This window comes from Callospermophilus lateralis, chromosome 5 (assembly GCF_048772815.1).
Source record: "Callospermophilus lateralis isolate mCalLat2 chromosome 5, mCalLat2.hap1, whole genome shotgun sequence".
Taxonomy (NCBI): Eukaryota; Metazoa; Chordata; class Mammalia; order Rodentia; family Sciuridae; genus Callospermophilus; species Callospermophilus lateralis.
Window position 1 is genome coordinate 37,594,802 of NC_135309.1, and position 26,674 is coordinate 37,621,475.

The 26,674-nt window shown below is 46.6% G+C and overlaps 2 protein-coding genes across 4 annotated transcripts; one reads left to right on the forward strand and one right to left on the reverse strand.

The window, feature by feature from the left end:
• Hnrnpab (heterogeneous nuclear ribonucleoprotein A/B) lies at positions 1-11,188 on the forward strand. Of its 2 annotated transcripts, XM_076856502.1 has the most exons (8): positions 1-236; positions 329-560; positions 1,358-1,526; positions 2,281-2,439; positions 2,641-2,772; positions 4,228-4,342; positions 5,033-5,173; positions 5,442-11,188. In XM_076856502.1, exons 2-8 carry the CDS (start codon positions 352-354, stop codon positions 5,510-5,512), a joined length of 996 nt encoding a protein of 331 aa, XP_076712617.1. In that variant the 5' UTR covers positions 1-236; positions 329-351; the 3' UTR covers positions 5,513-11,188. The 2 variants fall into 2 exon arrangements, with proteins under 2 accessions (XP_076712617.1, XP_076712618.1); XM_076856503.1 differs by lacking the exon at positions 5,033-5,173 and having other exon boundaries at positions 2-236.
• Positions 3,554-26,520, reverse strand: Phykpl (5-phosphohydroxy-L-lysine phospho-lyase). Of its 2 annotated transcripts, none has more exons than XM_076856504.1 (13): positions 26,429-26,520; positions 25,456-25,574; positions 24,146-24,305; positions 21,084-21,158; positions 20,415-20,502; positions 20,221-20,337; positions 18,567-18,649; positions 18,088-18,313; positions 9,695-9,849; positions 9,197-9,286; positions 7,560-7,690; positions 6,560-6,628; positions 3,554-3,912 (listed from the first exon to the last, which is right to left on the reverse strand). In XM_076856504.1, exons 1-13 carry the CDS (start codon positions 26,485-26,487, stop codon positions 3,881-3,883), a joined length of 1,404 nt encoding a protein of 467 aa, XP_076712619.1. In that variant the 5' UTR covers positions 26,488-26,520; the 3' UTR covers positions 3,554-3,880. The 2 variants fall into 2 exon arrangements, with proteins under 2 accessions (XP_076712619.1, XP_076712620.1); XM_076856505.1 differs by lacking the exon at positions 3,554-3,912 and adding an exon at positions 5,681-5,815.
• Positions 26,521-26,674: the final 154 nt, after the last annotated feature.

Genomic DNA, 26,674 nt, shown 5'->3' on the forward strand with positions numbered 1-26,674 from the left:
AGAGCTCCACGAGTCGGCATTGTCAGGCGGCGGCACCGCGCGAGTCGGACCTGGGCTGTGGTCCGTGGGTTCTGTGTGGCGGCGGCCGAGGAGGAGGAGGAGGGAGCTCCATCGGAGCGGCTCCGTCAGTGGACGGAGGCGAGGTCCCGGCAGCGCGAGCTTGAGCGCGGCCGAGCCCGCGGCGCCTTCCCCAGCGGGTGGGGACAAGTGGGCCCCGCGGCGTCATCGGCGGCGAGGTGAGCGACCGGGCCGCGGGAGGCGGGCGGGAGCTCGGGCAAGAGTCGTGCCGGCCTGACGCGCTATCGCCGCGTGTGGTCGCTCGTTGCAGGAGCCGCCGCGGCCTGCCCTACCATGTCGGAAACGGGTGAGGAGCAGCCCATGGAGACTACGGGCGCCACTGAGAACGGACATGAGGCCGCTCCCGAAAGCGAGTCGCCGGCAGGGGCTGGCACTGGAGCAGCCGCGGGTTCTGGAGGCGGGACCGCGGCGCCCCCGAGCGGGAATCAGAACGGCGCCGAGGGCGACCAGATCAACGCCAGCAAGAACGAGGAAGACGCGGGGTAGGTGCGGTCGCGGGCGGACGGGGGCGCCGCCTTTGTTCCGGGGCCGCCTTTTGTTGGCGCCACGCGGCGGGGGGAGGGGCGGTCGGACTGGACCCCGCCACGCTCACTGCTCAGCTCTTGAGCTGCTACTCGCTCTGGAGTTTGCAGGAGTTTGTTGGGTCGACTTTGGCGCCGCCCCGGGGCCGCCCGCGCGCTGCCAGGCCGAAGTCGGCTCCGGGGCGGGCAGCCCGGAAGAGGGAAAGCGCTCGGACCCGGTGCCCGGCCGGGTCTAGGGCTGCGCAGGGGCTGTGTGGGCGGAGTTGGCGCGCGCCTGGGCCCAGGCCTCCCTCCTCCGCCTCTTCCCGGGGGCGGAGTCATGGTCTGAACTCTGGGCGGTCTCTGCCCCAGGAAGCTTCGAGTTCCTTGAAACAAGTTCTTGGAGGTGGTGAAGACTGGAAGGGACGCTAGCCCATAGATTCGTGGTGGTTGGACACCTTATTTTCAGTTTTGAGTGGTCTGGGCCTATACCCCTGGCAACGTTTCCGTTTTCGCTCAGAGCCTGGGACTGCACGGTGTGGTTAAACGTCTCTGAGATCAGAGGGCAGTGGGGTCCAAGTTGAATTGAGATTGTAGATCAATAGAATTTAACATTCCTTAAAATGTAGTGCCCTTGTAGACTCTTAAGGGTGGCTGTAGACTTTGTCTACAGGATGTTGGCTTTATAATCATTTCATTGAAAGCTTAGCCAGGGTTAGTCCTTAAAATCACAGCTTTCTTACAAGATTTGTTGCATGCATCTCACTCTACCATTTCAGAAAAATGTTCGTTGGTGGTCTGAGCTGGGATACCAGCAAAAAAGATTTAAAGGACTATTTTACTAAATTTGGAGAGGTCGTGGATTGTACAATAAAAATGGATCCCAACACTGGACGGTCAAGAGGGTTTGGGTTTATCCTCTTCAAAGACGCTGCCAGTGTGGAGAAGGTAAGCTGGGTATCAGCAGTCTCAATGTATAGGATTTGAAATCTAAAGACACTGTTGTACAGAATGTTTAGCTTGTGTGCTGTGTAGTTGAGTGCTTTGGGACAAGTAGGTTAGGAAAATCACATTCCTGTTTTTGAGGGATTAATACAGGTTTAATGGGAAGTAAGTGATGAAATGGTTCAGGAAGAGTATTGTTGGTGTTTGTTTCTTTTTATGTGCGTATTTCTGGGTACCATGCTGAACATTTTACTGTGGGTATTAGAACTGAGTCGGATTATTATGAGGATAAGCATTTAGCTCCATATAGGAAAAAACAAAATCCTAAGCCTCAAATTTTAGTGGAAGAGATCATGCAGTTACAGGTAGAGTGAGAACTCCAATCCCTAGCACCCCGTCTCTAAGTCTGCTCATAATCACTGCTCCTTTATTGGAAAGAAATAGGCCCTACATTGGGACTGTTTGGGCAGGGTGGGTAAGGGCTCAGTGGACTATTACTGACTTTGGAGAAGTCATTGACTCTACAATAAAAATAGATGGTCAAGAGAGTTGGAGAGGAGAGGACTGATTTATAGGTGTTTAGGTGAACCAGGTGTATTGGAAGTTTGGAGAAAGTTGGGTTGGAAGATGGACTGGGGTGGAGTTCGGAGGGCATGAAGCACATTTTGTGTACCTGTGTGGGAATCTTGAGGCTTAGAGAGAAGGGCCTCCATGGTCATTTACTGAATAATAACCTGATCCCTTCTGTTTGAAACAGGTCCTAGACCAGAAGGAACACAGGCTGGATGGCAGGGTAATTGACCCTAAAAAAGCCATGGCCATGAAGAAGGACCCTGTCAAGAAAATCTTTGTAGGGGGTCTGAATCCTGAAGCCACAGAGGAAAAGATCAGGGAGTACTTTAGAGAGTTTGGGGAGGTGAGTGTGGTGGCCTCAGGAGTGGCCTGCCAGCTGCTCTGAGACTGCTTGCTTCCTTCTTGGTCCATCCTTGGTAGTCTTGGCTAGTTGGAGCCCTCAGTAGGGCTTTCTTACTCTCTGGCCTTTTAATGGGTCTTCTCTCCAATAGTTTATACGAATTGGTAGGAGAGGTTTGGTCCTGAGCATTGTTTGTTTTTACAGATTGAGGCCATTGAGCTTCCAATGGATCCCAAGTTGAATAAAAGACGGGGTTTTGTTTTTATTACTTTTAAAGAAGAAGATCCTGTGAAGAAAGTTCTGGAGAAAAAATTCCATACTATCAGTGGAAGCAAGGTATGGTGTTTTAGCTGTGTGTGCTCATCTTTCTGGAAAGCTGGCTCTTGCAGGTGTGGGTTAGGTTGGGCTATGTCAGAGATTAATTAGCAAGTTAGTTGTTCTCCAAAGTATACACTTGACTTGACTGGAGCAGGTGGTCTTTTAGAACTTACGCAATTGAATAGACTACCTTTTATGGTGAGGATTTTGAGGATTTGCCCTGTTCCTGATGACCTCTTTTTGTTCATCTTGGGATATATCCCTTTGGGCACTGATCTAGACAATCCTTCCACAGGCAAAGATCCTAAAGAGCATCTGGGGACCAGGCCAGCTTAAATCTAGGACCAGTTTTGCCTTCATATGTGGAGTCATGTGTAGTGGAAAGGTGCAACTCTTCCCCTGAACTCTGGTAGAGGACAGAATAGTTTAAGCTTCAGGATGGCAGTTAGCAGAGTTAAAGGTGTGGCCCTCTGTGGCTGGGTGTGGCAGGCTGTGTGTCTCAGCGGGAGTGGAAGTCAGATAGGTGGGACAGGTAGGGTGGGGCTTCTAGAAGTCCCCATCCTGGCTAGGAGTTTAGAAAGCTCCAAATAGGGATTAGGTCCCTAAATGTTTTATAAAATAAGCAGGTGAGATGCGAGTTGTTCCTATAGTGGACAGTGACAGACTGCTTTATGTGCATGCGAACAAAGCAGTGGTAAGAGCCTCTAAGCTAACATTTTAATGATGGGTGTTACAAATAAGTATTCAGTTGAGTGTAATCAACTCAATTTTTAATTAAATGGGATAGAAAACAGACATCACTTAGCAGGTTCAAATGTCAATTAAATGTATCTTATGTGAGGACACACAATGTATAGTGATTTTTACTGTTTTTAATGGAGGTGTCTGTCAATATTTTCCTTAAGTACCACTGATTTATTTTAGCGGACACAATCCCCATCCCCTTGCCCAGTGCAGATGTTGTGCAGGAAGGAAACTGACCCTCTGGGCCTGTGGTAGGGATGTAGACATGGCCTTATCCCAACAGTAGGCTAGTGCTTGGAAGAGCAGAGGAATGGGTGGCAGTGTGGTCTTGGGCAAAGCCCCATGCTGAGCCTCAGAAACTGTGATGGAGGTCAGGGTTTTCTCAGTAGAGTATTTGGGTGGGATGAGTTTCTTCTGTAAAAAGAGAAAAGAAAGAAAAATGAGAGGTGGTGCCAACTCCCAGGCCATCTGTTCTCTGTTCCCCTGATGTCTGGTGTGTCTTGCCCTCCTGGGATGTAGTTGGTCCAGTGCATTTTCCTAGGAAAGGTTCTCTTAAAGAAAGGCCCTGGGTTTTAGTTGGTTTTAGGAGCTTTTAGCGCACACATGGATTTCTGCCCCAGCATATTTTGAGCAAATTGACATGCCCAGTCTACCATCTGAGTGTTGCAGTGAAAGTCTTTGTCCTGAGCTAGCCTCACTGGCCTGACCCACTGTCTCTTTGGCTTTTAGTGTGAAATCAAGGTGGCCCAGCCCAAAGAAGTCTATCAGCAGCAGCAGTATGGCTCTGGGGGCCGAGGAAACCGCAACAGAGGGAATCGAGGCAGTGGTGGCGGTGGAGGTGGAGGTAAGTGAAACTTCAATGAAGATGGGTCCTGTTTCCCTGCCTGTAAGATGCCTTCTGTGCCTGTTTTGGGGTTGCCTCTGGTGTTCTGTGCAGCATGGGTGGGCAAGCAGTGTGTGAAATGGGAATGGGGCAGGAATAGGAATGATTTCCTGGGTCAGCTGTGTGCTTTTGCTGCTGTGGCTCCTGGAATGGAAGAGACCTGTCTGTCTTCACTTGTGCGGCTTGGGGCCCCAGGGCAGAGGGAGCATTTGCATTGCATTCTGGGTGGGGGCATGATGGGTTGTGCTTGGCTCTGTGGCTGTCCTCTGAGTCTTGGTACACACAGGGGCCAGTGGGCAGAAGGGTAGGGCAGAGCTGTGCCAGGCGCTTACCTCCTTCCATCACAGGCCCTCTGACTCCAAAGCCTGAACTGCATCTATTTCAAGGCCAAGCTGCCAGGGAGGGGTGGGGGTGATCAGAGGGTGACTTGAGTAAGCCACTTGTACCCCAGGTGAAGTTAGCATCCTGGCCTCCTGATCCGGTCTCAGGCCCAGAGGTGGGCCCAGGGCCCTCTAAAAACAGAAAGCAGCCCCATGGCTTCTGCCTGAGTTGCCATTGTAACCCCGCCACCCAAAGGGCAGGATTTCCTCCATCCTAGCTCCTGCGTGTGCTAAATGGTCCATGGGCCCCTGTGCCCTGCTCCCCCCACAGGTCAGAGTCAGAGTTGGAATCAGGGCTACGGCAACTACTGGAACCAGGGCTACGGCTACCAGCAGGGCTACGGGCCCGGCTATGGCGGCTACGACTACTCGCCCTATGGCTATTACGGCTACGGCCCCGGCTACGACTACAGTAAGTAGGAGAGGGAGGCCCTATCCACTCCCCCACCAGGGGGGCAGGTCAGACAGTGCAGGGGCCACTGGCAGCAGGGGCTTTGGAGTCAGACAGGCCCTGGCTCAGGCACTGGAGCTACCCAGTGGAGTTCTAGCTCCAGGGCCTCAGTAAAATAGAGGTGATCCCTACTGTACAGGGTTGAGGATCCTGTGAGGATGCGTGTCAAGCGCCTGGCACAAGGTAAATGCTCAGTAAGTAGTAGCTGCTACGTTGTTCTTGTCCCTAGGTCAGGGTAGTACAAATTACGGGAAGAGCCAGCGACGCGGTGGTCATCAGAATAACTACAAGCCATACTGAGGCGGCAGCAGGAGCAGCTGACTGACTGACCGCACACGCTTTGTTGGATACGGAGTGAACGCAATTATGTACCAAATTTAACTTGGCAAACTTTCTATGGCCTGTCCCATGTGCATCTTATTTAAAATTTCCCCCCTGGAAATCACTCTCCTGTTTACTATTTCCAGAGCTCTAGTTGTTTTAGGCAGGGTGTGGTGTCTCAGGCCAGAGCGGCATTAGGGGTTGATTTTATTACCAGGTTACCTAGAACCAGGTTGGAGGGTCTGCTTCCTGTTGCCGCTCTGCAGCCTGGACCTGTGGACCCTGGTTGTAAAGAGTAAAATGTATCTTAGGAAACCAGTGTCACCTTTTTTCCCACCTTTTAATTTTATATTATTTGTGTCATACATTTCCTGTAATGGAAGTGTTAATTTTACTGTACTTTTTGGTACCTTTTGGGAATCTAATGTATTGTAAGGTATTTTACACGTGTCCTGATTTTGCCACGACCTGGATATTGAAGCTATCCAAGCTTTTGAAATAAAAATTTTAAAACCCCCAAGCCTGGGTGAGTGTGGGATATGCCGTGAGACCTCTTACCCAGAGTATGGGTGCCAGGTGCTCTGGGGCTGGGGCCTTCTCCCATAGCGAGGTCTTTCAGGTGCTGACCCAGTTGTGGGTTACAGCTTGAATGAAGGACCTGACTACTGACCTTTTGTGAGCTGTTTTGGGTCTATATCCTCCATCTCTGGAGAGCATTCTGTCAGGCATACACACCCTACACATCCTTGGTTAGTTTTCTCAGCATAGAAAGCTCATTGAGGGAGGAAATGGCTATTCCTGCCCTCTCATCCTAGCCAACAAGTACAGGCCAAGTTTTAGAGACTTTTTGGTGGGGATGGGTAGATAATACTCAGGGAAGTAAGAGCTTCCCACTTATGAAGAAAGTAACCTGTGAGAAGGAGCAATTAGAACAAGAATGTTTTAGAAGGTTCATTTTGCTAAGGAAAATGGCTGTTGATGGTAAGAAACCATCTCTGGGTCTCTTAAGAGGCAAGGTCCACTCACCTGGAGGATATTTGACTGAGCAGGGCTGAAGTCTCAGTGTTTCACAACTTCTTACCTTCTCTTCCATATCTGAAAAGACCACAAAGCCACCCCATGGAACACCTTTCTCTGGAGCCTTCAGTGTCCAAAGCTGCTTGGTTGGCAGTTTAGAGACTGGGCCCACCTACATGGCTAGTTTCATACCTGACCCTTACTCACAGAGGTGGGCTAGCAATTTCTTGGAAGGAAACCATACATACACCTGGAAAACATAAGCCAGCCCTCGGTTCTCTTGTTACTTTCAGGCTGTGTCCAGGAGTCAAACCACTTCTGTAGCCAGTTAGCTTCTCGTTTGTTAGGCTTCCCACAAATAACACTGTCCATCAGAACCCCTACCATCTCAAATTGTCTAGCAGGGATTGGACTTTGTTCAGCTCCAGGGCCCTGGGCATATGTGTACCTGTGGTCAGCAAAAAAGTAACCCAGAGGTGGAAAGGAAAGAGTGCTTTTGACACGTTCCACCGATAGTTTTGCCTATATGGGGGTCTCAAAGGTCTCCGCAAATGGTATACAGCCTCAACAGGGCTTAATCTCAGTTTGGTAGAGATGTAAGTAGATTGAGGGGATACACTGGGCTTATTTTTGACCATTCTAGGTGATTGGGGAAGAAGTTTATTGTTGTCCGGTCTCTGAACAAATCTCATTTCAGCCACCCCCCAGCTAGGTGAATGTGTTCCTAGCTTCCAGTATAGAAGGAAGCTGCTGCCATCTGTATCTCAGGGTGACTTTAAGCACATGTAATGGGGTCTAGCCCAGGCAGGTGGGTTGGCTGGTGGCTTGATGCCCAAAGGGCTAGAAAGCTCTTTTAGGTCCAGGCAGGAATAGGAGAGGCTTGGGCTGGAAGGCCCTTCACAAACTTGGTGTGTGTCTCAAGGATATCCTGTCTTCTTCTGGGCTCTCATGCCCCTTAGTGCATGCTGGGGGCTCTAGATAACATGGTCAGTTGCTGCTCCAAGCTCACCTGTCAGAATGGCATCCAGCTTTGTCACCACCAGTTGTGCATTGTCCAGGCTGAAACACATTGGGGGCTTAAACTTCAGAATGTTCCTTCCAGGGCCATCAGCACTTAGCAAAATGTAGTTTTCCTTCAGCCTGTGAGGACAGGACACCCCTTTGACATTCAAGCCTTCTTCATCGTCACTTTGGCTTAATGTCCAGGATTCAAGCTACACTGTCTTCAGAGTCCTTCAACAGTCTTTTCCCACCAAGACACTGTCCTGTCCACCCTGCCAAAGTCCTGCTCATCCTGTGGCCCAGCATTAATGGCCCTTGTCTGGAATGCACTTGGTTCTGAGTCTGCTGCCCCCAAAATGGGTCTGACTTCTCCAGTCTATACCAAGCCAAGAATGACCAGGGTTATCAACAATGCCTGCATTTCCCTTTTTTTGTGCATGGTTTGTGGTGTGTAGTATGTCCCCTTTCTAATGGAACATGTCTAACATGAATGGAATGAGAATTCTGTAACATTTGCCAAGCTTCAGTAACTTCCCTCCCCATGCCTCCTAGGGTAATTTGTCATCCCAGCGGGACTATTAATTTCCCATTCTTTTTGGGAAGATGAGTAATTTTTAATATTCCACATTAATATTTGGATATTTTGGCTACTGACAAAAGGGTCTCGAATGATTTATTTGTGTTTTGACTTATGCTCCCATTCTTTTTTATTTTTTATTGTTAAAATATTACCAGGGGTGGGGTGGGGCTTGTTTTTCAATTTGTCTTCTGGCTCCTTTTTCCTGTTCCGGTTCTTTGCAGCACATTGGAAAAAATAAAGTTTGAACTGTGGATTCTCCCCTAGGCCTAATCTAGCTCTGCCACCTAGCAGGGTCACTGCAGGTGGAACACCTGTCCCATATTTAGTGTTGTGAAGGTGTAAGAATTAACCTAGTATCTGGCTTCTCTGCCACTTGACCATTCAGAATCCCCAAGGCTCATTGTGAAGATGTTGGGTGAGCTGGCAGGGACTGGCCACTGCAAACATTTGAGGGAAAGGATTTACATTAATATGGTATAGGGTGAATTAGCACACAAGATCATGAATGTTTCATAATTTGAATAAAGGCATACCAGAGGGGGTTTCTGTTGGGGGGGTAGGAATGGGGAGTGGAGATAAGAGGACAGTAATAGGGGAAGAGGTCCTGAGGCCTTAGGTCCTGCCTGGGGTTCAAGTGAAAGACCCCAGGTTAGGAGGCTGGTAGAGTGAGCCCCAGCTGCACACCTCCATTCCAAATGAAGACTGGGAAACCATTCCAACAACCTGGCACTCTGGGAATGGGGAGTCCCCCCAGTCTTGGTGGCATAGTAGCCCTCATATGAGGCTTTAGGAAAGCTATTTCCTTCTCCAGCCCTGTGTGAAACTTAGGGCTTCCTGGCATTGGGTACATGGCTGACAGAGCTGCAATTCCTTGTCCTAAGAGCTCAGTTGAGAGGGTCAGATCAGCTGCCTTGCCCCTCAGGCCCAGATACTATAGCTGTTTAGCCATATTTGTGGGAACAGGGTGGACAGAGGGAGGCTCCCTCCTATTCAAGGCCCTAAGTTGTGCAAAGAGGCATCATGGTGATTTCTACTGTAGAAGGCAACTTGAAGGAAAAAAATACCTGGTTACCACATAGTCAGCCTCTTGGGTTGCTGGCATCCTCGTGGCCTCATCTTGGACCAGATCCACACCAATGAAGAGTCCAACACCCCTGGAAAAGTTGACATCTCAGAAGGCCAGGTCTAAAGGCCACCATCCCTGCTCATATTCTGCCTGGGCCTCAACCAGACACTATCTGTTGGAACTATCTGGGACTGTCCCTGTGCCTCCTGTGGAGGCAGAGAGCTTAGGAACCCTTGGAATGGATGAAAACAGTTCTGGGGAATAACTGGGAAGGGATGGGGGCTGGGTTGTGACAGAGGAAAGAGGGTTGGGGTCAGCCTGTGCTCAGACTGAATCTGAGCTTTCTTCCCTAGAAAGTACAGTGTTGAGTAGCAGTTCCTCTGGAATGTGGACATAAAAATTCTTACCATCCATATTAGGTTGAATAATATGGACTATCCTGGGCCCTGAGAGGTGCTTGGTTATTGGGGGGCTGACTGCTGTCTCAGAGCCTTACCTGACATCACCAATGATAGGATGTTTGGCTTTTTGTTGCCTGAGAAGCTCCATCAGAAAGCTGCCCACACAGGTAGCATGAGCCTGCAGTTGCTCCTTCTCTAAGACATCCAGGACTGCCAGCCCCACAGCACAGGACACTGGGCTGCCCCCAAACTGAGCCAGGGGACAAAATATGTCAGATACAGTAGAGTGGGCCACACACCACACAGAATTGCTACACTTCCAAAGGAAGCGACTGGAGCACAGGTCCTGAACCCCATAGGGCTCAGAGCTCTCAGTAGATGGAAATCTCCTGTGGTCCCACTGGATGTCCTACTTTCTGTGGCTTCAATGCAGTTAGGACCCTCACAGAACCACTGGAGAATGTGTGTTTCAAAAGAGCTAGTGCCGTCCCATCCTCCTTCAGAAGCCTTAGGGTGGCAAGTCATTGGCTGTGCCCAGATCCACAGCACTGGACTGTACCCATCACCTCTGTAAAGGAGGGTTCATAACAGCACACCACAAAGCTTACCAGGGAAAAAAGTCACTCTGGGTGGCATAAATTCACAGCTCTGTTGGCTGAACCTGGAATACCCTGCATTTTATTTGGCTTGTATGGCATTTCTAAAAGCTTATGAATTGGGCTCATAAATTCTTGCAAGAGACTTCATGCCTTTATTTCTGATAAAACAAACATGGCCTATCTGGCCACACAAGGACCAAGCAAGATCAGTGGTTCTCTTCAGGCAGTGAGTGCATTAGCTTGCTTTTCCTGTCCAGCCTGACCCCACAGGTGTCTGAATCGGACCTGTTTTAAAGGATCAGAAGCCCAGTGACTCCTGAGGTAGGGAGACTGGACTCCTGAGGCCAGCCTCAGCAATTTAGCTAGGCTCTAAGCATCTTGATGAGAACATTTCTCAAAAAACGGACTGAGGATGTGGCTCTATGATAAAGTGCTTCTGGGTTCAATCCCCTATGTTACAATCCCAAACTTTGGGATTGGGTGTGTAGCTCAGTGGTAGTGTGCTTGCCTAGTTTGTGCAAGGCCCTTGAATCAATCCCCAGTACTGCCGAAAAACAAAACCCCAAAACCAAGAAATTTAGGCATAACAATAAATAATGATTTTTTTAAGTGTAAGGTTGAATGAGATGCAACAAAGGTATGTACTTGTACAACTTCCTCCATGATGGCTACAGAATATTTCCATCACTCCTCCAAGTTTCTTGTACTCTCACTCCTTCACTATTAGCCCCAGGCAACCATTGACTTGCTTTCTGTCACTCTAGCTTTGCCTTTTCTAGAATGTGATTTAAATGGAATTTAAGAATTATATATTCTCTTGTGCCTAGCTTTTGCTCATTGTTTTTGGAATTTGTCCATACTGTTCATTTTGTTGTATAATTATTCCATATTATGGATCTGCCATAATCTGTTTATCAATCTTCTGTTGATGGATCCTTTGGCTATTTTAATTTTTGGTTATTATGAATAAAAATCCTATAAATATTTGTATACAGTCCTTTGTAAAAACTATGTTCTCATTTTGCTTAGGTAAATAGGTGTGGAACTGTTGGGTTATAAGGTAAATGTATATATACATGAAAAAAAATGCATTCCCATCAGTCTGTGAGATTCCAGTAATGTCTTACTCGACATTTCATTATCATTTTTTTTTTTATTTAACATGATTTACCCTTATCCAAAATCTGAAACTTTACCCCACTCCCCATATTAGGGATTGAATCCAGAGCCTCATGCATGCTAGACAAGTGCTCTACCATTGAGCTACAACCTCAGCCCTTTTGTATTTTGAGACAGGGTCTCGCTAAGTTGTCAGGCTGAGAACTTGAGATCCTCATGCCTCAGCCTGCTGAGTTGCCTGGGATTACAGGCATGTGCCACCATACTTGGCTACAGCGTAGTAATTTTGAATTTAAAGACCAGAGTGAGAGGGCTGTGATTGAGGCTTAATGGCAGAGCACCACTTGCCTCACACATATGAGGCAATGGGTTTGATCCTCAATACCACATAATTTATCTACAACTAAAAAAATATTTTTAAAAAAGCCAACTTGTTAAAAAAAAAAAAAAAAAAGACCAGGTGAGAAAATTCCTAGAGGAAAAAGTGGGGGAAACAAATATAAAACGTAAATAAAAACTAAGTTTTTTATATGGAAGACGGATGGAAGTGCTAATATCTGAATAATAGAAGTCTTAGAAGGAGAACAATGATATGAAAATGTGCAAGTAGGGGCTTGGGGTTGTGGCTCAGCGGTAGAGCACTCGCCTAGCACATGCGAGGCCCTGGGTTTGATCCTCAGCACCACATATAAATAAAATAAAGTTTTGTGTCCCAACTACAACTAAAAAATAAATATTAAAAAAAAGAATGTGCAAGTAGTTGAATTAGATCTGGAATTTTTAAAAAAAACCTACCTCAGATGTAAAGAATTCACAGAGTATCAAAAGGAGAAAGGTGAAATGCATATATGGACATTATAAAGTTTAAAATAATAAAGACAAAAGAAATTTTCAAGCTGGGTATAGTGGTGCATGCCTGTAATCCCAGCAATTTGATGGGTTGAGATAAGAGATTGCAAGTTTGAGGACAGATTTGGCAATTCAGCTAGACCCAGTCTCAAAAAGAGCTAGGGATGTGGCTCTGTGGCTCAGTGGTTGAGTACCTGGTGTTACTCCCCAGTACTAAAAACAAGGAAAATTGCAGAAATGTCCAAAAGAGCCAATTGCATAAAAAAGAGATTTCCAATAGAGTCAATTGCATAAAGAAGGAACAAGAATTGATGACTTAAAGTGATAGTGATGAAAATGACAGAATAAGGTCCCTGCCTCCCCCCGCTTCCAAAATTCTCTTCTCCATAAAAGGAACAATACTAGCAAAACCCATCAGAACTCAGGAAATGGGTTTGAAGTGTCTTTGGAAGCCCCGTTCTTTGAGAACTCCTTTGACCTTCCTGGTGGCTCCCTGGAAGACCTCACACATAAGGGGGAATTTATTTGACATTGGAGGAGTTTGCCCAGTGTGAACAGCCTTTTCTCCAGTGTATTTGTTGATCAGAAGCAATAGTTTAACATTGTGGCTCACTATTGGGACAAACAGTAGATTAATAAAAAAAATAAATAAAATGTTGGGAAATGAGGTGTCTATAGGGACTCTGAAAAGCTAGCTCTGACATGTTCCTGGTGATTTAAGGGTCATGCATATACTTAGGAATATGCTCAAGCCAAATATATGTGTATGTTCAGAAAGAACTGAAAAGCCCTAAACTCACCACTGGAAGGATTGCTCAAGTCCAGGAATTCAAGATGAGCCTGGGCAACACAGCAAGATCCCATCTCAAAACCAAACAACAACAAAAACAAACAAAAAGCCTGTAGAAACGTGTGGACACAATCAAGTAGACTAACATACAGTCCCAGAGGGGGAGAGAAGAGGCAGAAAACATTTAGTAAAAAGTCCTGTATAACTTAAAATGGACAATGTTTTGTTGTCCCCTCAAAATTCTTAGGTTGAAATCCTAACACCAATGTGATGGTATTAAAAGGATATGTAATCAGGTCATGAGGGTTGAGCCTTCAAAAATAGGATTAAACTTTTTTAAAAGACTCCAGAGAGCTCTCTTGCCCCTTCCATCATATGACGGTACAATGAGAAGTCAGTTTTCTGTGACCTGGAAGAGGATCCTCGCCTGAATTCAACCATCATGACACCCTGATCTTAAGACTTTCTGCCTCTAGAACAGTGAGAAATTTTGGTTGTGTTTGAGCCACCCAGTCTATGGTAGTTTGTTATAACAGCCCAAACTGACTAAAACAACTTCAAGCAGCAATTAAGGCTGGGAGCAGTGACACACTCCTGTAATCCCAGTAGCTCAGGAGGCTGAGGCAGAAGGATTTTGAGTTCAAAGCCAGCCTCAATTCAGCAATTTAGCAAGACCCTAAGCAACTCAGTGAGACCCTTTCTCTAAATATAAAAAAGGGCTGAAGGATGTGGCTCAGTGGTTAAGTATAGTTGGATTCAATTCCTGGTACCAAAAGAAAAAAAAGCAATTAAGTTTCTTTTCACAAAACACAAAGTTCAGATTGAGTTTTTACCAAACTTTCAAGGAACAGGTCATTCCAATTTTATGTGAAGGGAAAGAATACTTCCTAATTCATTCTACAAGGCTAGCAAAACCCAAATTACAAGAAAAAACATTCTAGTTAAATTTTACTCCTGAAAATAGATGCCAAATTATAAATAAAATATAAGGAAGTAGAATATAAAAGTGAGAATATCCCACACTCAAGCTGAATTTGTCTCAGGTATATAAAGATGGTTTATATTAAAAATACAGCTGGGCACTGGTGGCACATGTCTGTAAATCACTGTGATTTGGGAGGCTGAGGCAGGAGAATCTCAGGTCAGCTTTAGCAACTTAGACTCTGTCTCTAAATTTACATATATATAAAGGGTTGGGAATGTAGCTCAGTGGTAGAGTGGCCCTGGTTCAATTCCCAGTGTTGCTAAAAACTAAAAAAAACCAAACCCAAGCAAATATTAATCTATTTATTTATTGAGGTGCTAGAGATGAAACCCAGGGCCTTGCATATGCTAAACATACATTCTGCCACTGAACTACACACCCTCAGGCCACAAACATCATCCTAAATGGATGGATACATGCATTCCCATAAACTGAAAAATATGCCTCATGTCCTATTATTTATTTTGTAGTGGAAGCCTCTCATCCTGTGTAACTAAATAGCTGACATTATTTGGTGATAAGATTATTTATACAGGAAAAACCAAAAAAAATTCCTCTTAGACATAATAGAGTTTAGCAAGAGAATGTGGATAGTCCATAGTTTTTCTTTTTTGGTATTAGGGATTGAACTCGGGCACTTGACCACTGAACCACATCCCCAGCCCTATTTTGTATTTGTTTAGAGACAGGGTCTCACTTGAGTTGCTTAGCACCTCGCTTTTGTTGAGGCTCGCTTTGAACTTGTGATCCTCTTGCCCCAGCCTCCCTAAGCCTCTAGGATTATAGGCGTGCACCACTGTGCCTGGCTCTGATTTTTTATAATAGCACCAAACAGTAAATATACACAAAAGTCACCATTTATGATGGCGAATATATTTAATAAAAAATCTAGCAGTTTGCACGATCTTTTTTTAAAAATACCTTTATTTATTTTTATGTGGTGCTGAGGATTGAACCTAGTGCCTCACATGTGCTAGGCAAGCGCTCTACCACTGAGCCACAACCCCAGCTCCTATATGTAAGATCTTTATAGGGAAAATTATAAAACATGGAAAGTTACACCATGTTCCCGAATAGGAAGATTCAATATTGTAAATAAAGCTTTTCAAATTGACCTATAGTTCAAGCAGTTTCCCTAACAAAATTCCAGTAGGGCATTTCTTAAAGTGTTTATAAAGTGAGAGAGAAAACATTTCTTGAAGTGTTTATAAAGTGAGAGAGAAAAAGTGGTCAGGAATAGTCAGAACTCTTCTGAGCATGAAAAAAAGGTAAGAGGGACCTTCTTTATATCAGATAAGAACATATTATAAAGCTCATAACAGTAATAAAGTAACGTGATACAGGAAGAGATAGACAAGTTAATCAAAAGAGTAGAAATAAAAGCTCTGAAACAGACCCACTTATGTGTGACCTTTGGTTACTAAATGGAGGTAGCATATCAGTGAAGTGTAAAGGAATCACAGAAAAATGATGATTCCTGATACACAAAAAATAACTCCAGACAGATTAAGGACTTGTATGTCAAAACACTTAAAATATTGATAGTATATTTTAGATATTTAGATCTTGAAGTAGGGAGAGATTTCTTTGACAATAAAAGAAAAAATATAATAGAAAAGATAGGTCAATGATATTAAAAATTGAAAGCTGATTTATCATAAATACAAAAAGTTGAAAAGCCAGGTTATTAACTGGATGAACATATTTATAATATACACATTGACAAAGAATTAGTATCAAGAATATATAGAGGGGCTGGGGCTGTAGCTCTGGTTGAGCGCTTGCCTAGCACGTATGAGGTACTGGGTTCGATCCTCAGAACCATATATAAATAAATAAAGGTTTAAAAAATACAACATTTAAAAAAGTATATAGATATGTTTGTGTAGGTACACACACAAACATACAGACACATGTGTACACAGATATACAAAATTCCCACAAATAAGAAAATCATCAATAATTTTAAAATATGAAAAAAACATGCATTTCACAGAAGAGGAAATACATGGTCAATAAAATTAGGAGATGCTTCATATAATTTGAAGTCAGGGAACAGCATATCAAGTCCATATTGGCTACCATTCTACATGGTTCTTAACTGGCAAAAACTAAAAGGTGTTGATGAGGACATACATTGCCGGTGAAGGGTCTTGTGAACTATTATGGAAAATGGATGCCATTGTCTCTTAAAATTGAGAGTGGATACAACCCCTGTGACCTGGTAGTCTTACTCTTAGGTTAATTCATAACCTATCCTTTCACTCCTAAGAAAAACTCAGCACAGGAGCCCAGTTCATAATTGCCAAAAACATGGAACAACCTCAAAGCACATTAACGGGAATGGATGAATAATCTGTGGTACGTTAACACAGTGAGTATTATAAAGCAAATTACAGTGAAAAGCAATATGGATGAATCTTGGTAATACAATGCTAGGTGAAAACAACAAAATCCAACTAAATTCAGCAAACAACTAGAATAAATAATGAACTTGGGATTCAGAGTGATAGTTATCTAGGTGATGGAGGCAATGAGATGGTTTGGGGCCAAATAAAAGAATAAATGTAGGTTATCATCAAGGTCCTAACTTTTATTTGAGATGATGTCCTCCCAAGTTGTTTGTAACATCAATAAGGTAACCAAGTAAATTGTTAACTTGAAGAATATGCAGGGACAGATGATGAGAGTATTTTATGAAACAAGGGTTATACTTAAATCTAGTTATGTGCACTTGATGTAAAAGTAAAATATATGAAACAAAAACTCCAGGATCAAGCTTCACTGGGTCATTGTCTTTCATCAAACACAACACTTTCTTTTTACACAGCGAATACCTGCTCATTATTCCAGATTTGGCTTTGGGCTCATCTTCCACACAATGCCTTCACCACTTGGCCTACCTCCTGTCTGGGGCGCCCCCTTTGCTCTCACAGTGCCATGAACACTATTTCCATTAAGTCATCTTCCACTGATATCATGATGGTACCATGACCCTGTCTCCCCTGACAGTGAGCTTGTTCAGAGGCCCCAGGCACTGTTTTTGTCACCTGGGCACACAGTGACAGTCTGCTGAAAGCACCAGCCAAAATGTTACTTTTTTCCCCCCTTGCGGTACTTGGATTGAACTCAGGGCCTCAAGCATGCTAGGCAAGAATGGGACCATTCTTTACCACTGAGCTATATCCCATCCCTTTTATTTTAATATTTAACCCAGGGGCTCTCTACCACTGAGCCACAGCCCCAGTTTTTTTTTTTTTTTTTAAATTTATTTTGAGGTAGGGTCCTGCTAAGTTGTCCAAGCTGGCTTCAAACTTATGATCCTCCTGCTTCAGCCTCCTGAGTTGCTGGGATTACAGGCTTACACCACTGTACCCAGCATTTCCCTCATTCTCAATGACCTTCTCTGCCTTATTTAGCCATCCTGAAACTGGTTTAAGCTCTGGAATGTTTTGATCTCTAGTTCAAACTGCCTCTTTTTGACAGTTTAGTGGATCCTCAGCTCTGTCCTGTTCTTCCTGTGGCCTAAGCACAGATTTGGGCCTCCTTTCCTGCCTGTTACAGTCTTCTGTGATTCTGTCTGCATCTTTCAAAAAATTACTTCAGACCTCATCTTCCATGATTAAAACCCTCTCACTGGAACTCCAGGTGTAGCTTAGTGATAAGAGTGCTTGCCTAACCTGCAAGAGGCCCTGAGTTCTGTCCCCAGTACTGCAAAACAAACACACCCTTCACAGTTCCTCACTGCCTTTGGATCATTTTAGATTATCTGTGCAATGAAACTATGGCTGACCACCATGCTCTACTTGCTTACACTGCAGTATCCATCTTGGGAGCCATTGAACAAGCTATTGGGTCAACTTCAGTTAGAGAAAGCTCTTGATCCTGTATCACAAAGACAGGAAACACAAAGCTACCAGTCTGTTCCTGGGTTATCTGTTTCCCTAAAACACTCAGCTTCTCATGCAGCTGCTCAGCTTTCTGGCTCCAGCACCTGCCATAGGGCCTAGCACACTGTAGGCAGCTTTGCTGCTCTTTCTTAGAATCTCTGCACTGGGCATAGTACTATCCCCGCCACCTTTACTATGGGTAAGCTGGAGTATAGTAAAGCCCATGGTGTTCCCTTGCCCTGGAGCCTTCACTCACCGTGTTGAAGTATTCGACGCCGGTGGCTTCAAATGCCCTTGACACAGCTTGGGTGGTGGCCACGCAGGCAATTGGGTGGCCATTGCCAATGGACTTGCCCATGGTGACAATGTCAGGGACAAAGTCTTCCCCCTGCAGCTGGAAGGCCCAGAAGTGCTTGCCTACTCTGCCAAAGCCAACCTGGATCTCATCTGCGACAAAGACCCCTCCAGCCCTGTGGATGTGCCTGTGGTGGAGGACAGATGGCCATTGGGACTTTGGTGAGAGGAATTTAACCAGGAGTTGGGAGGTCTTAGGGCTCTGAACCTGGATCTGCCAGCAGAAAGGTGGGGTGGTGGAGGGCAGGGGGAATGGGCAATGGCTAGCCTTCTCTAGGCCATCATTTCTTTAAAATATTCTGGCAGGCAGGTCAGGCTGTGGTTGGGATTAGGAACACAGTTTTCTGCCCTCCCTCGAGCAGGTGCTGCCCAACTACTTACTCTGCTACTTGGGAGAAGTAACCAGCAGGGGGAATGATCTGCCCTCCCACGCTGGGCAGAGACTCCATGAAGAAGGCTGCAATCTGTGGATGAGACACACATTGGGAACACTACCAGGCAACTCGGTGTGCCCTGCTGATGCTGGCTCAGTGGTAGTCCCCAGCAGGACCAGACGCCATCACTGCTGTACCCTCCTTTGGAGCCCAGATGATCCCATGTCACATCTGATGGTTTGAGACTCAGGTTTTCTTTTAGGTCTCAAACCAACCCTTACATATGGATGCCTCCGTCCCCTTGTTCTTGGTGTGTCCCTAACTATAAATTCACTGGTATGCCTGTTTCTTCCTTCCCCTCTCTGGTGACCAGTACCAATCTCATCCCTCCTGCCTTGGACAAATATGGTCCCATTCTTGATTGCCCCCTCCCTCATCTAATCAGTCATGCTGACATGGATTCTACTTCAGTAACATCTCTGAACTCACTACTTCCTCTCTGACATGCTGCCTCCCAGAGGACTTGCCTGTTTCTGCCTTGGCCTCATAGTTGTCATCTACTCAACTGGATACTTCTACAGTGTCTCTCTCACAAGACCACAGGGTGACACTATAAGCCAGAAAGTTGAACTCTTTGCTGTCCTGCTTAAAACCCTTTACTGACCCCTCTGCTCACAGCCATGATTTCCCAACTGTGTTCTGCCTGGGAACTGCTTCAGAGGCCATTGGTAGGATGTGGGGAGGGCTGATTGGATGGGAAACTGATCCTCTACCTCCGCTGCAAACAGAGCAATGTTCTTTCCAGGTTTTATGGAAGTGGATGCACAGCATCTGAAATCTACAGATCAGACTTCCTTGGTCTGGTCCTGCCAACCCTTCTGGTCCCACAGCCCACCTTTCTTTGCCATGTATCCTGTGTTTAGCTCTGTCACTCCTTCAGTGAAGTATTCCAGAAAGTCTTCACCCCAGTCACCAAAACTGCCCTTTGTGGGTGCTGTTCTGGGTCACAGCACATTTCTCCTGACTCTGCCTGTCCACTCCATTTCCACTAGACTGCCCTGGTCAGGTTTCCCCATTGCTCACTTAGAACCAACACAGCCTCCTCAAGATCCCTCCTCTCAGGATATCCCATTCACATCCATCCCACACAGCTGGGATGGATGAGAGAACAGCTCAGCCCTGTTATCACTCTCCCTCTTAAAGCCCTTCACGGACACTCATGGTCTCCAGTGCAGAGTTCCAGTCACTCAGCACAGCATTGGGATCCCCTGGCAGATGGGTCCTGTCTGCCTCTTCAGGCCCACCTGTCTCCACACCCACAGTTCCTCACCTCTGCACAGGCTATCCTGTTTAGGAGGCCCTTCTTCCCCTGCTCCCCGCCTTGAGTAGCTAATTCCTACTCACCTTTTACTATTGCAGTCAGGTAGTACCTTCTGCAAGGACCTGCCTTTGTGCCCACATAAGTCCTCCCTGGGCCTTGGATGCCTATAACATCTAGGATGTTCTCACCAAAATTCTTGGCTGGGCACCTATTAGCCCCACCTCATGCACACACTAAATTCCAAGAGGGCAGGGCTTCATTCTGCTTTCCCTCTAGGCATCTAGCACAGCACAGGTAACAGTGGTGGTGATATTCACTGGACTGTTGAGGGTGTGATTACCTTCCTGCCCTTCTCCTGTGCATTGCTGACAACACGTTTCACTTCATTGGCATAGGCCACAGCTGGATTGGGATGGTCCTCTCGGTAAGGTCCCCGGTAGGTGTCTGGGAGAGGTGCCTGTAGGGAGTACAAGCACTGTGTCATTCTGGCTTTGGGGTGGGTACCAACCTGTTGCCATTGTGGGTAGTGCATACCACATGGACCCACTCCTTCTGGCCATCCAGGTACCGGAACTTGTATGGACTGATGTCAATCAGGGAGCTCAGGTGACCGTGATAAGCACTGGGGAGAAAAAGGGAGGGCTCAGGCCCCAGTAGCATGTTCTTATGATCTAACCCTGACCACTGTCTATCCACTGCCAAAGGCAACCCAAAGGCCCCCAGCTCTTGGGCTGGGAACAAGCATGGGCCTTGTAGTAAGACTTCCTACAAGGCCACTAACTGGCCATGTCAAAATACTGATTGCTTAATCTCTCTGGGTCCAATTTTCTCCTCTGTGAAGTGTGTTTGTGGCATCTCCTTCAGGGTATAATGTATCTTAATTGGGCTAATGCTCTAAGCCCAGGCCTGGGTCTTCTGCACATCAGATACTCAATACATAGGAGCTATAGCTGGAACAGTTTGAATATCTAAATGAAGGACTTTCAATTCCTTACAAAGCATGTCCTCTTCCCCAGGAGCTGCCCTCCCAGGACAGTGGCCTGATGATAGAGTCCCTGGGAGGTATCTTTGGGGCGCAGTCCTGTGCCTGTCATGTTTCAAGGCTTTCATCCTCTGTTTAAGGTAGCCAAGGTCAGAGTCTCACTGATACTCAATAAGCCTATGGGCCTGGAAGTGGCAGGCAGGGCTAGGAGTTTCACTTACTGGTCTAATACCACCACGTCCTGGTGTCCTGTGTATTGGCGAGCCAGCCGCAGGGCCAGGTCATTGGCTTCTGACCTATAACAGTAAAGGTGGGCACGGCTTGGACAGTCACTCAAAGGTTCTCCACAGAGAAACCATGTGAACAGGAGGAACCCTTCCAGCAACAAGAAGATTCTTGGACTTCATTCATTTAGTCATTTGTTTGATAGACATAAAGTGCCTCCTATATGCTCAGCCCTGTTATCACCCTCTCTCTTAAAGCCCTTTGTGACACTCTGGGGTATAAAAAGAATAGGTAAAACAGGAGGCCCTGGCCTCCTCGAAACTTACATTCTGATGTGTCATGAAAGCCAAAAAACAAAGAGTGATCATTTTTTAAGTGCTAGCTGTGGGTCCAGCGTACTAAGGGAGAATCGGATGGGCGCTACCTTAAATTTAGAGTGTGTTAGGGGTTGAACTGTGTTGCTCCAAAATTGTTATGTTGAAGCTCTAACTCCCAGTATCTTATATGTGACTTTATGTGGAAATAAAGCTTTTGAAGAGGTAGGGTAAAAGAAGGGCTTCAGTGTATCCTGATCCAATTTGACTGGTGTCCTTAGAAGGAGAGGAAATCTGGATGCACAGAGACATCAGGGATGTTTCCATGAGGGCACAAGAAGGAGGCAGCTCTCTGTGAGTCAAGGAGAGAGGCTTCAGAAGAAACCAATCCTACTGACACCTTGATCTTGGACTTTTTGCTTCTTAGAAATATGAAACAGTACACTTCATTGCTGAAGTCCCCTAGTCTGACATTTGGTTATGGTCACCCTAGCTAGGGTCAAAGGTGGCTCTTTAAGGAGGTAACACCTGAGTCTTGAGGGAGACCATTCCAGGCAGAGGGAGCAGCATGCACAAAGGCCCTGATGGAGGCAGGAACTTGTGTCAGAGAAGCAAGAGAAGACAAGCAAGGCCAGAGCCTAGGGAGGGCAAGTCAGGAGAAGTGCAGAGTGCTGCAGGGGCCACATTCACAGGGCTGGGAAGGAGCCTGGGTTTTCTTTGCAGTGTCAACAAAGCCAATGAGGAGTTTTAAACAGAGAAAGCACATGACTCAAATCCCATTTTAAGAGGCAGTCTGTAGCTATAGGTCAAAAGGGAATGAAAGTGGAAGTGAGGAGACCTAGGAGGTCCAGGTGAGAGCAGGGGATGGGGAAATGCTTGGAGTAAAGGGATTTTTTGGAGACAGACAAGATGGGACTGAAGCAGAAATGTATGTATTTCGTTTCTGCCTTGAGAGAGATGTGGATAGTGATGCCATTTATGAGATGAGCTGATGTGAGGATGGTAGTGGTGGGGCTGGGAAGGCCGGGAGTTGGTGGCTGGGAACATCAGGGAGAACCAGTGTAATGGTCTCACACTAGGTGTCGCAGAAGAAGACGTGTCTTGATTGTTTCTAGATATGTGAAGTTGGAGACGTTTGTCAGATGTCAAATGGACAGTTAGAACCTTGAGTCTGGAACACATGGGAAGCATCTGGGCTTGTGATATAAATTGGGATTCAGCAGCACACGGATATTTAATACTGAGGGAATGGATGAGATCATGGAGCAAGAGGACTCAGAGAGAAAAAAATGGCCCAGGACCAGTCCAGAGGAATATAGCAAGAGGTATTGGCAAAGGATTCAGAGGAGGAGTGGCCAGAAAAGCTGGCAGGATACCAGGAAGGCACCAGAAACCAGAGGAAAAAATTTCCAGAGCACGGTCACTCTGTCAAATATTGCTGGAAGACAGATAAGTCAAAGGTAGCCAAGATTACTGGATTTGGTAACATAAAAGTCATTGGCACCTACACAGAATGAATTTGGTGGGTTAATAAGCCAATAGGAATAGCTCTTCCTCCTCTGCTGAGAAAGTACCAACCCTGCACCAATTCCCTGCTCTTCCAACTGGGGTTCCAGTTTAGTCTGTCACTTCTTAGCTCCTTTCTTTGAACTGTTTCCTTATCTGTCAAATTAAGATGGTAAATTTTACTTCCTAGAAGTAATTCAGGGAACTGATGAATGATAAATGGCAATGGCAATAATAATCATTACTAGGCTGGGCAAGTGCTCAGTGGTAGACAGATTGTCTACCATTTATAAGGTTCTGGGTTGCTTCCATACCACCATAAAAACAAACAAAAATCACTACTATAATCCAAATGCCACTACCTACAATTGTTGGAATATTCTCTCTCAGATATGCCATGATCATCTGCCTGATTCTGCCGTCACTGCCACTCTCATTGTAAGCTACAATCACCTCCTACCTGGCCCCTGAATTGGCATCAAACCCTGTCAACTCTTGCTTTCTGCCAGCCCTGATGACATCACTTCCCTAACTAAAACTCTCTGATATCTTCCCAGTGCTCTGAGGATATAGTGTCCTCACTTGAAGGATAAGGTCCTTGGGTGATGGGCCCTGGGTCCCTCTCCAGAGTTAGCTCACACCCTTTCCTCTTCCTCTTTCAGTTCTTCAAGTGTGCCAGGATGCTGTGCCCTTTCCTATGACAGGGCCTTTACACAAGCTGTTCTGTGTGGTGACCGACCTAGACAAGAGTATTTGTGATGGAGTAGGCAGCACCCTTCCTTCCTTTTCCCCTAGTTTTCTCCTGAGCTTTTAGCTTAACATTGTTTCCTCAGGGAAACCTTCCTGACCTTCCAGAACAGGTCAGGTCCCCCCAAATTTTGGGGCCTCATTATACCATATGCTTTTTCTCCAGACAATAACTTTTCTTGGTAATTTTATATTTCTTTGAAGAATCATTTGATGTTTCTGCTTCTACTAAGCAGGGGTCTTTGGGCCTTATGGAAGGCAGAAATAAAGGAACACATTAATTCATCAAGCCCCAACAATGATCCTGGAAGAGAGGCAATGGCATCCTTTACTAAAAGAGAAGAAAACTGGATCCAACAGAAAAAAAACCAGGATCCACACTTAGGAAGCACAGGAGCCTCTCCCTGAAGCCTACACCATGCTGTGCCTATGTGAGTGATTCTTCTTTGGTGCCTCATTCTCTTGCTAGGGGCTGGCTGCAGTTCACTTACCCGGAATTCAGGAAATAAAACACACAGAGCTTCTCTGGCAGGGTCTCCGACAGCCTCTGTGCATAATCCACGATGTTGTCATGAAGGTATCTGCTGTTGGTGTTGAGCACCTGGTTCTGTTCATGTGCAGCTTGGACCACGAGAGGGTGGCAGTGCCCGACTGCAAGAGGGCCACCTCCATCAAATGGCCGACTCCACTCAGCCAGTCCCACTGGGCCTCCCCCAGCCCCATTCTGGAAACCCAGCCAGGGGAGACGCAGTTACAAAGGGAGAGGTGGAAAGAGATGAGTTTAAGATGGGAGTGGGGGGGATGATGGATCTGGAAAGGAAGATCTAGAAAGAAGTTCCTGGGATTCCAGCAGAAGGAAAAGATTCTCTAGCAGAAATCCTATTAGGCAAACTATGCCTTTAAGGAGGCTTCTGTAGGCCTTTTCCTTGAGAGGCAAGGATCAGAGGTGATTGTTACATGGCTTGACTTGACTAGTTGGTGGGGGCTGGAGGTAATCTTGATTGCCAAAGGCCAAGGATAATAACAAGGAACATGTACTGAGAGCTTGCCTAACATCAGGCACATTCAAAACTAAATTTTGTTAGTTAACACACATAATTCTCCAGAACACTTGGAGGTGAATGTCTAGTAGTACATGGTCTATTATGCAGACGAGCAAATAGGTATAGAGAATGAAGTAACTTGTTCAAAATCACAAAGTTGGTAAGTTAGCAAAAGCTAGAGCCCTGGCTTTTTAAAAAAATATATATTTTAGTTGTTGATAGACCTTTATTTTATTTATGTATTTATAATAGTGGTACTGAGAATCAAACCCAGCGCCTCACACATGCGAGGCAAGCCCTCTACCGCTGAGCTACAACTCCAGCCCCGAGCCCTGGCTTTTAACCTGTTTTATTCACCTCCATTTTGCCTCCTAATTCATGGACTCCTTTTCTTCCATCAGTTCTGGCAGTCCTAGCTGAGTGACTGAATTTCTGCTTCACTTTCCTTACCAGCACCTGAAATGGTCAATGTAGCGGAATCCCTGCCGTAATCCCTGCACTTGGCCACGGCTGTGCTGCAGTGCTGGTCATGGCTGGGCCGTCTGTCACTCTCTGAGCTCATCATCAGTCCCAAGTGGAACTGAATCCACACACCTAGACCTCTGACTCCTGCCTGGAGACTTCTACTGCTACTTGCCAAAGACTGGGCGTTCTCTGCACATGGATGTGACTCAGCTCAAGCCAGGCTCTCTACAACTGGCATCAGATTCACAGCCTCAGCCTCCTCTCCTGCCCCACCAGCCTGAGGTGATACTGACCATGAGCCACATTGTTGATGCAATCGATGTATTCTCCCCCTTGTTCATCATACAGGTACTGCCCTTGGCCACGGACAATCTTAACTGGATCCTCAGGGAAAAAAAGTCTGCAGGAAGAGCTGTGGGGACAGACCAGAGGTGGACAGCCATGTCTGAAGACCTGAAGGGACCACCTACCTCCTCACCTCTTCCTGGTTTCTAGAAAGAACAAAAACTTTAAGGACAAAGTGCTCTTTCCTTGCTGCCAGGCTTCTCATTCCATAGTAAAGAAGGAAAAGGATGGGGCAGAAAGTTGCTAAGACTCAAAATTGTTTAAGTCATATTAAGCCTCAGTGGCCTTGCTCATTTCCCTGTGTGCCCACATCAGTTGCTTAGATCCTGGGAAAAGGAAGCTGCCCCAGTCAGACCCACGGGGTCCCTGTATGGCTGTATAAGGAATGGCACCCTTAGGTAGCTGTCTCTCAGCCCTAAAGATTCCTTGCCATTTAAGTGGCCCTGTTGCCCCAGATGTGTGCTAGTCTTGAGCTCTGGCTGGAGGATGCCTTCTCCCCTGCCATGTCCCATTGAGGTCAAGTGCAAACTTCCTCTAATGCTGTGAAGGACTCCCCACCCCACCCACCCTCGGTCTGAACTTTCAGCCCTCCCAGGATCACTCTCAAGTCAGGCCCTGGTCGTGCTGACGGGCCACCAGTGGGCGAGGTCCGCCCAGGTGCTAGGGCAAAGGCTGTCTCCCCAGGCTCCCGTGGCGAGAGCTGCGGGGCGGGTGACATCGGTTCCCGAGCCTCAGAGGGGGGGTGGGCCAGGAGCCGGCGGGAAGCCGCTGCGGGAACCGCCTGCCCAGGGCTGCAGAGCTTCAGAACACGCGGGGTTGCGGCCGGGATAAGGCCGGGAGGGGATGGGAAGTCGCGGGCTCTGTGCCAAAGGCGCGCGCGCGTCGTGCGTGCGTGCGTCGTACGCGCGCGCGCCTAGGTACCTGAGGAGCCGCTGCCGCAGGGAGAGAGTGTCGGCCTTGGCGCGCTGATCCGTGGCCATGGCGCCGCGCTGTCAGTCGGTGCAGAGACGCAGCGTCGAGACTGGGCCGCGCGCGCTTGGAATCTAGGGCCCCGCCCCGGCCCCGCCCATGCCTCCCCGGAGACTTTGGCCTCAAGTTTGCATCTCAGGCCCCGCCCCCCAAGTGGCCCACTTCGCTTTAGTTCTTTCATTTTGGCAAACGAGCTTC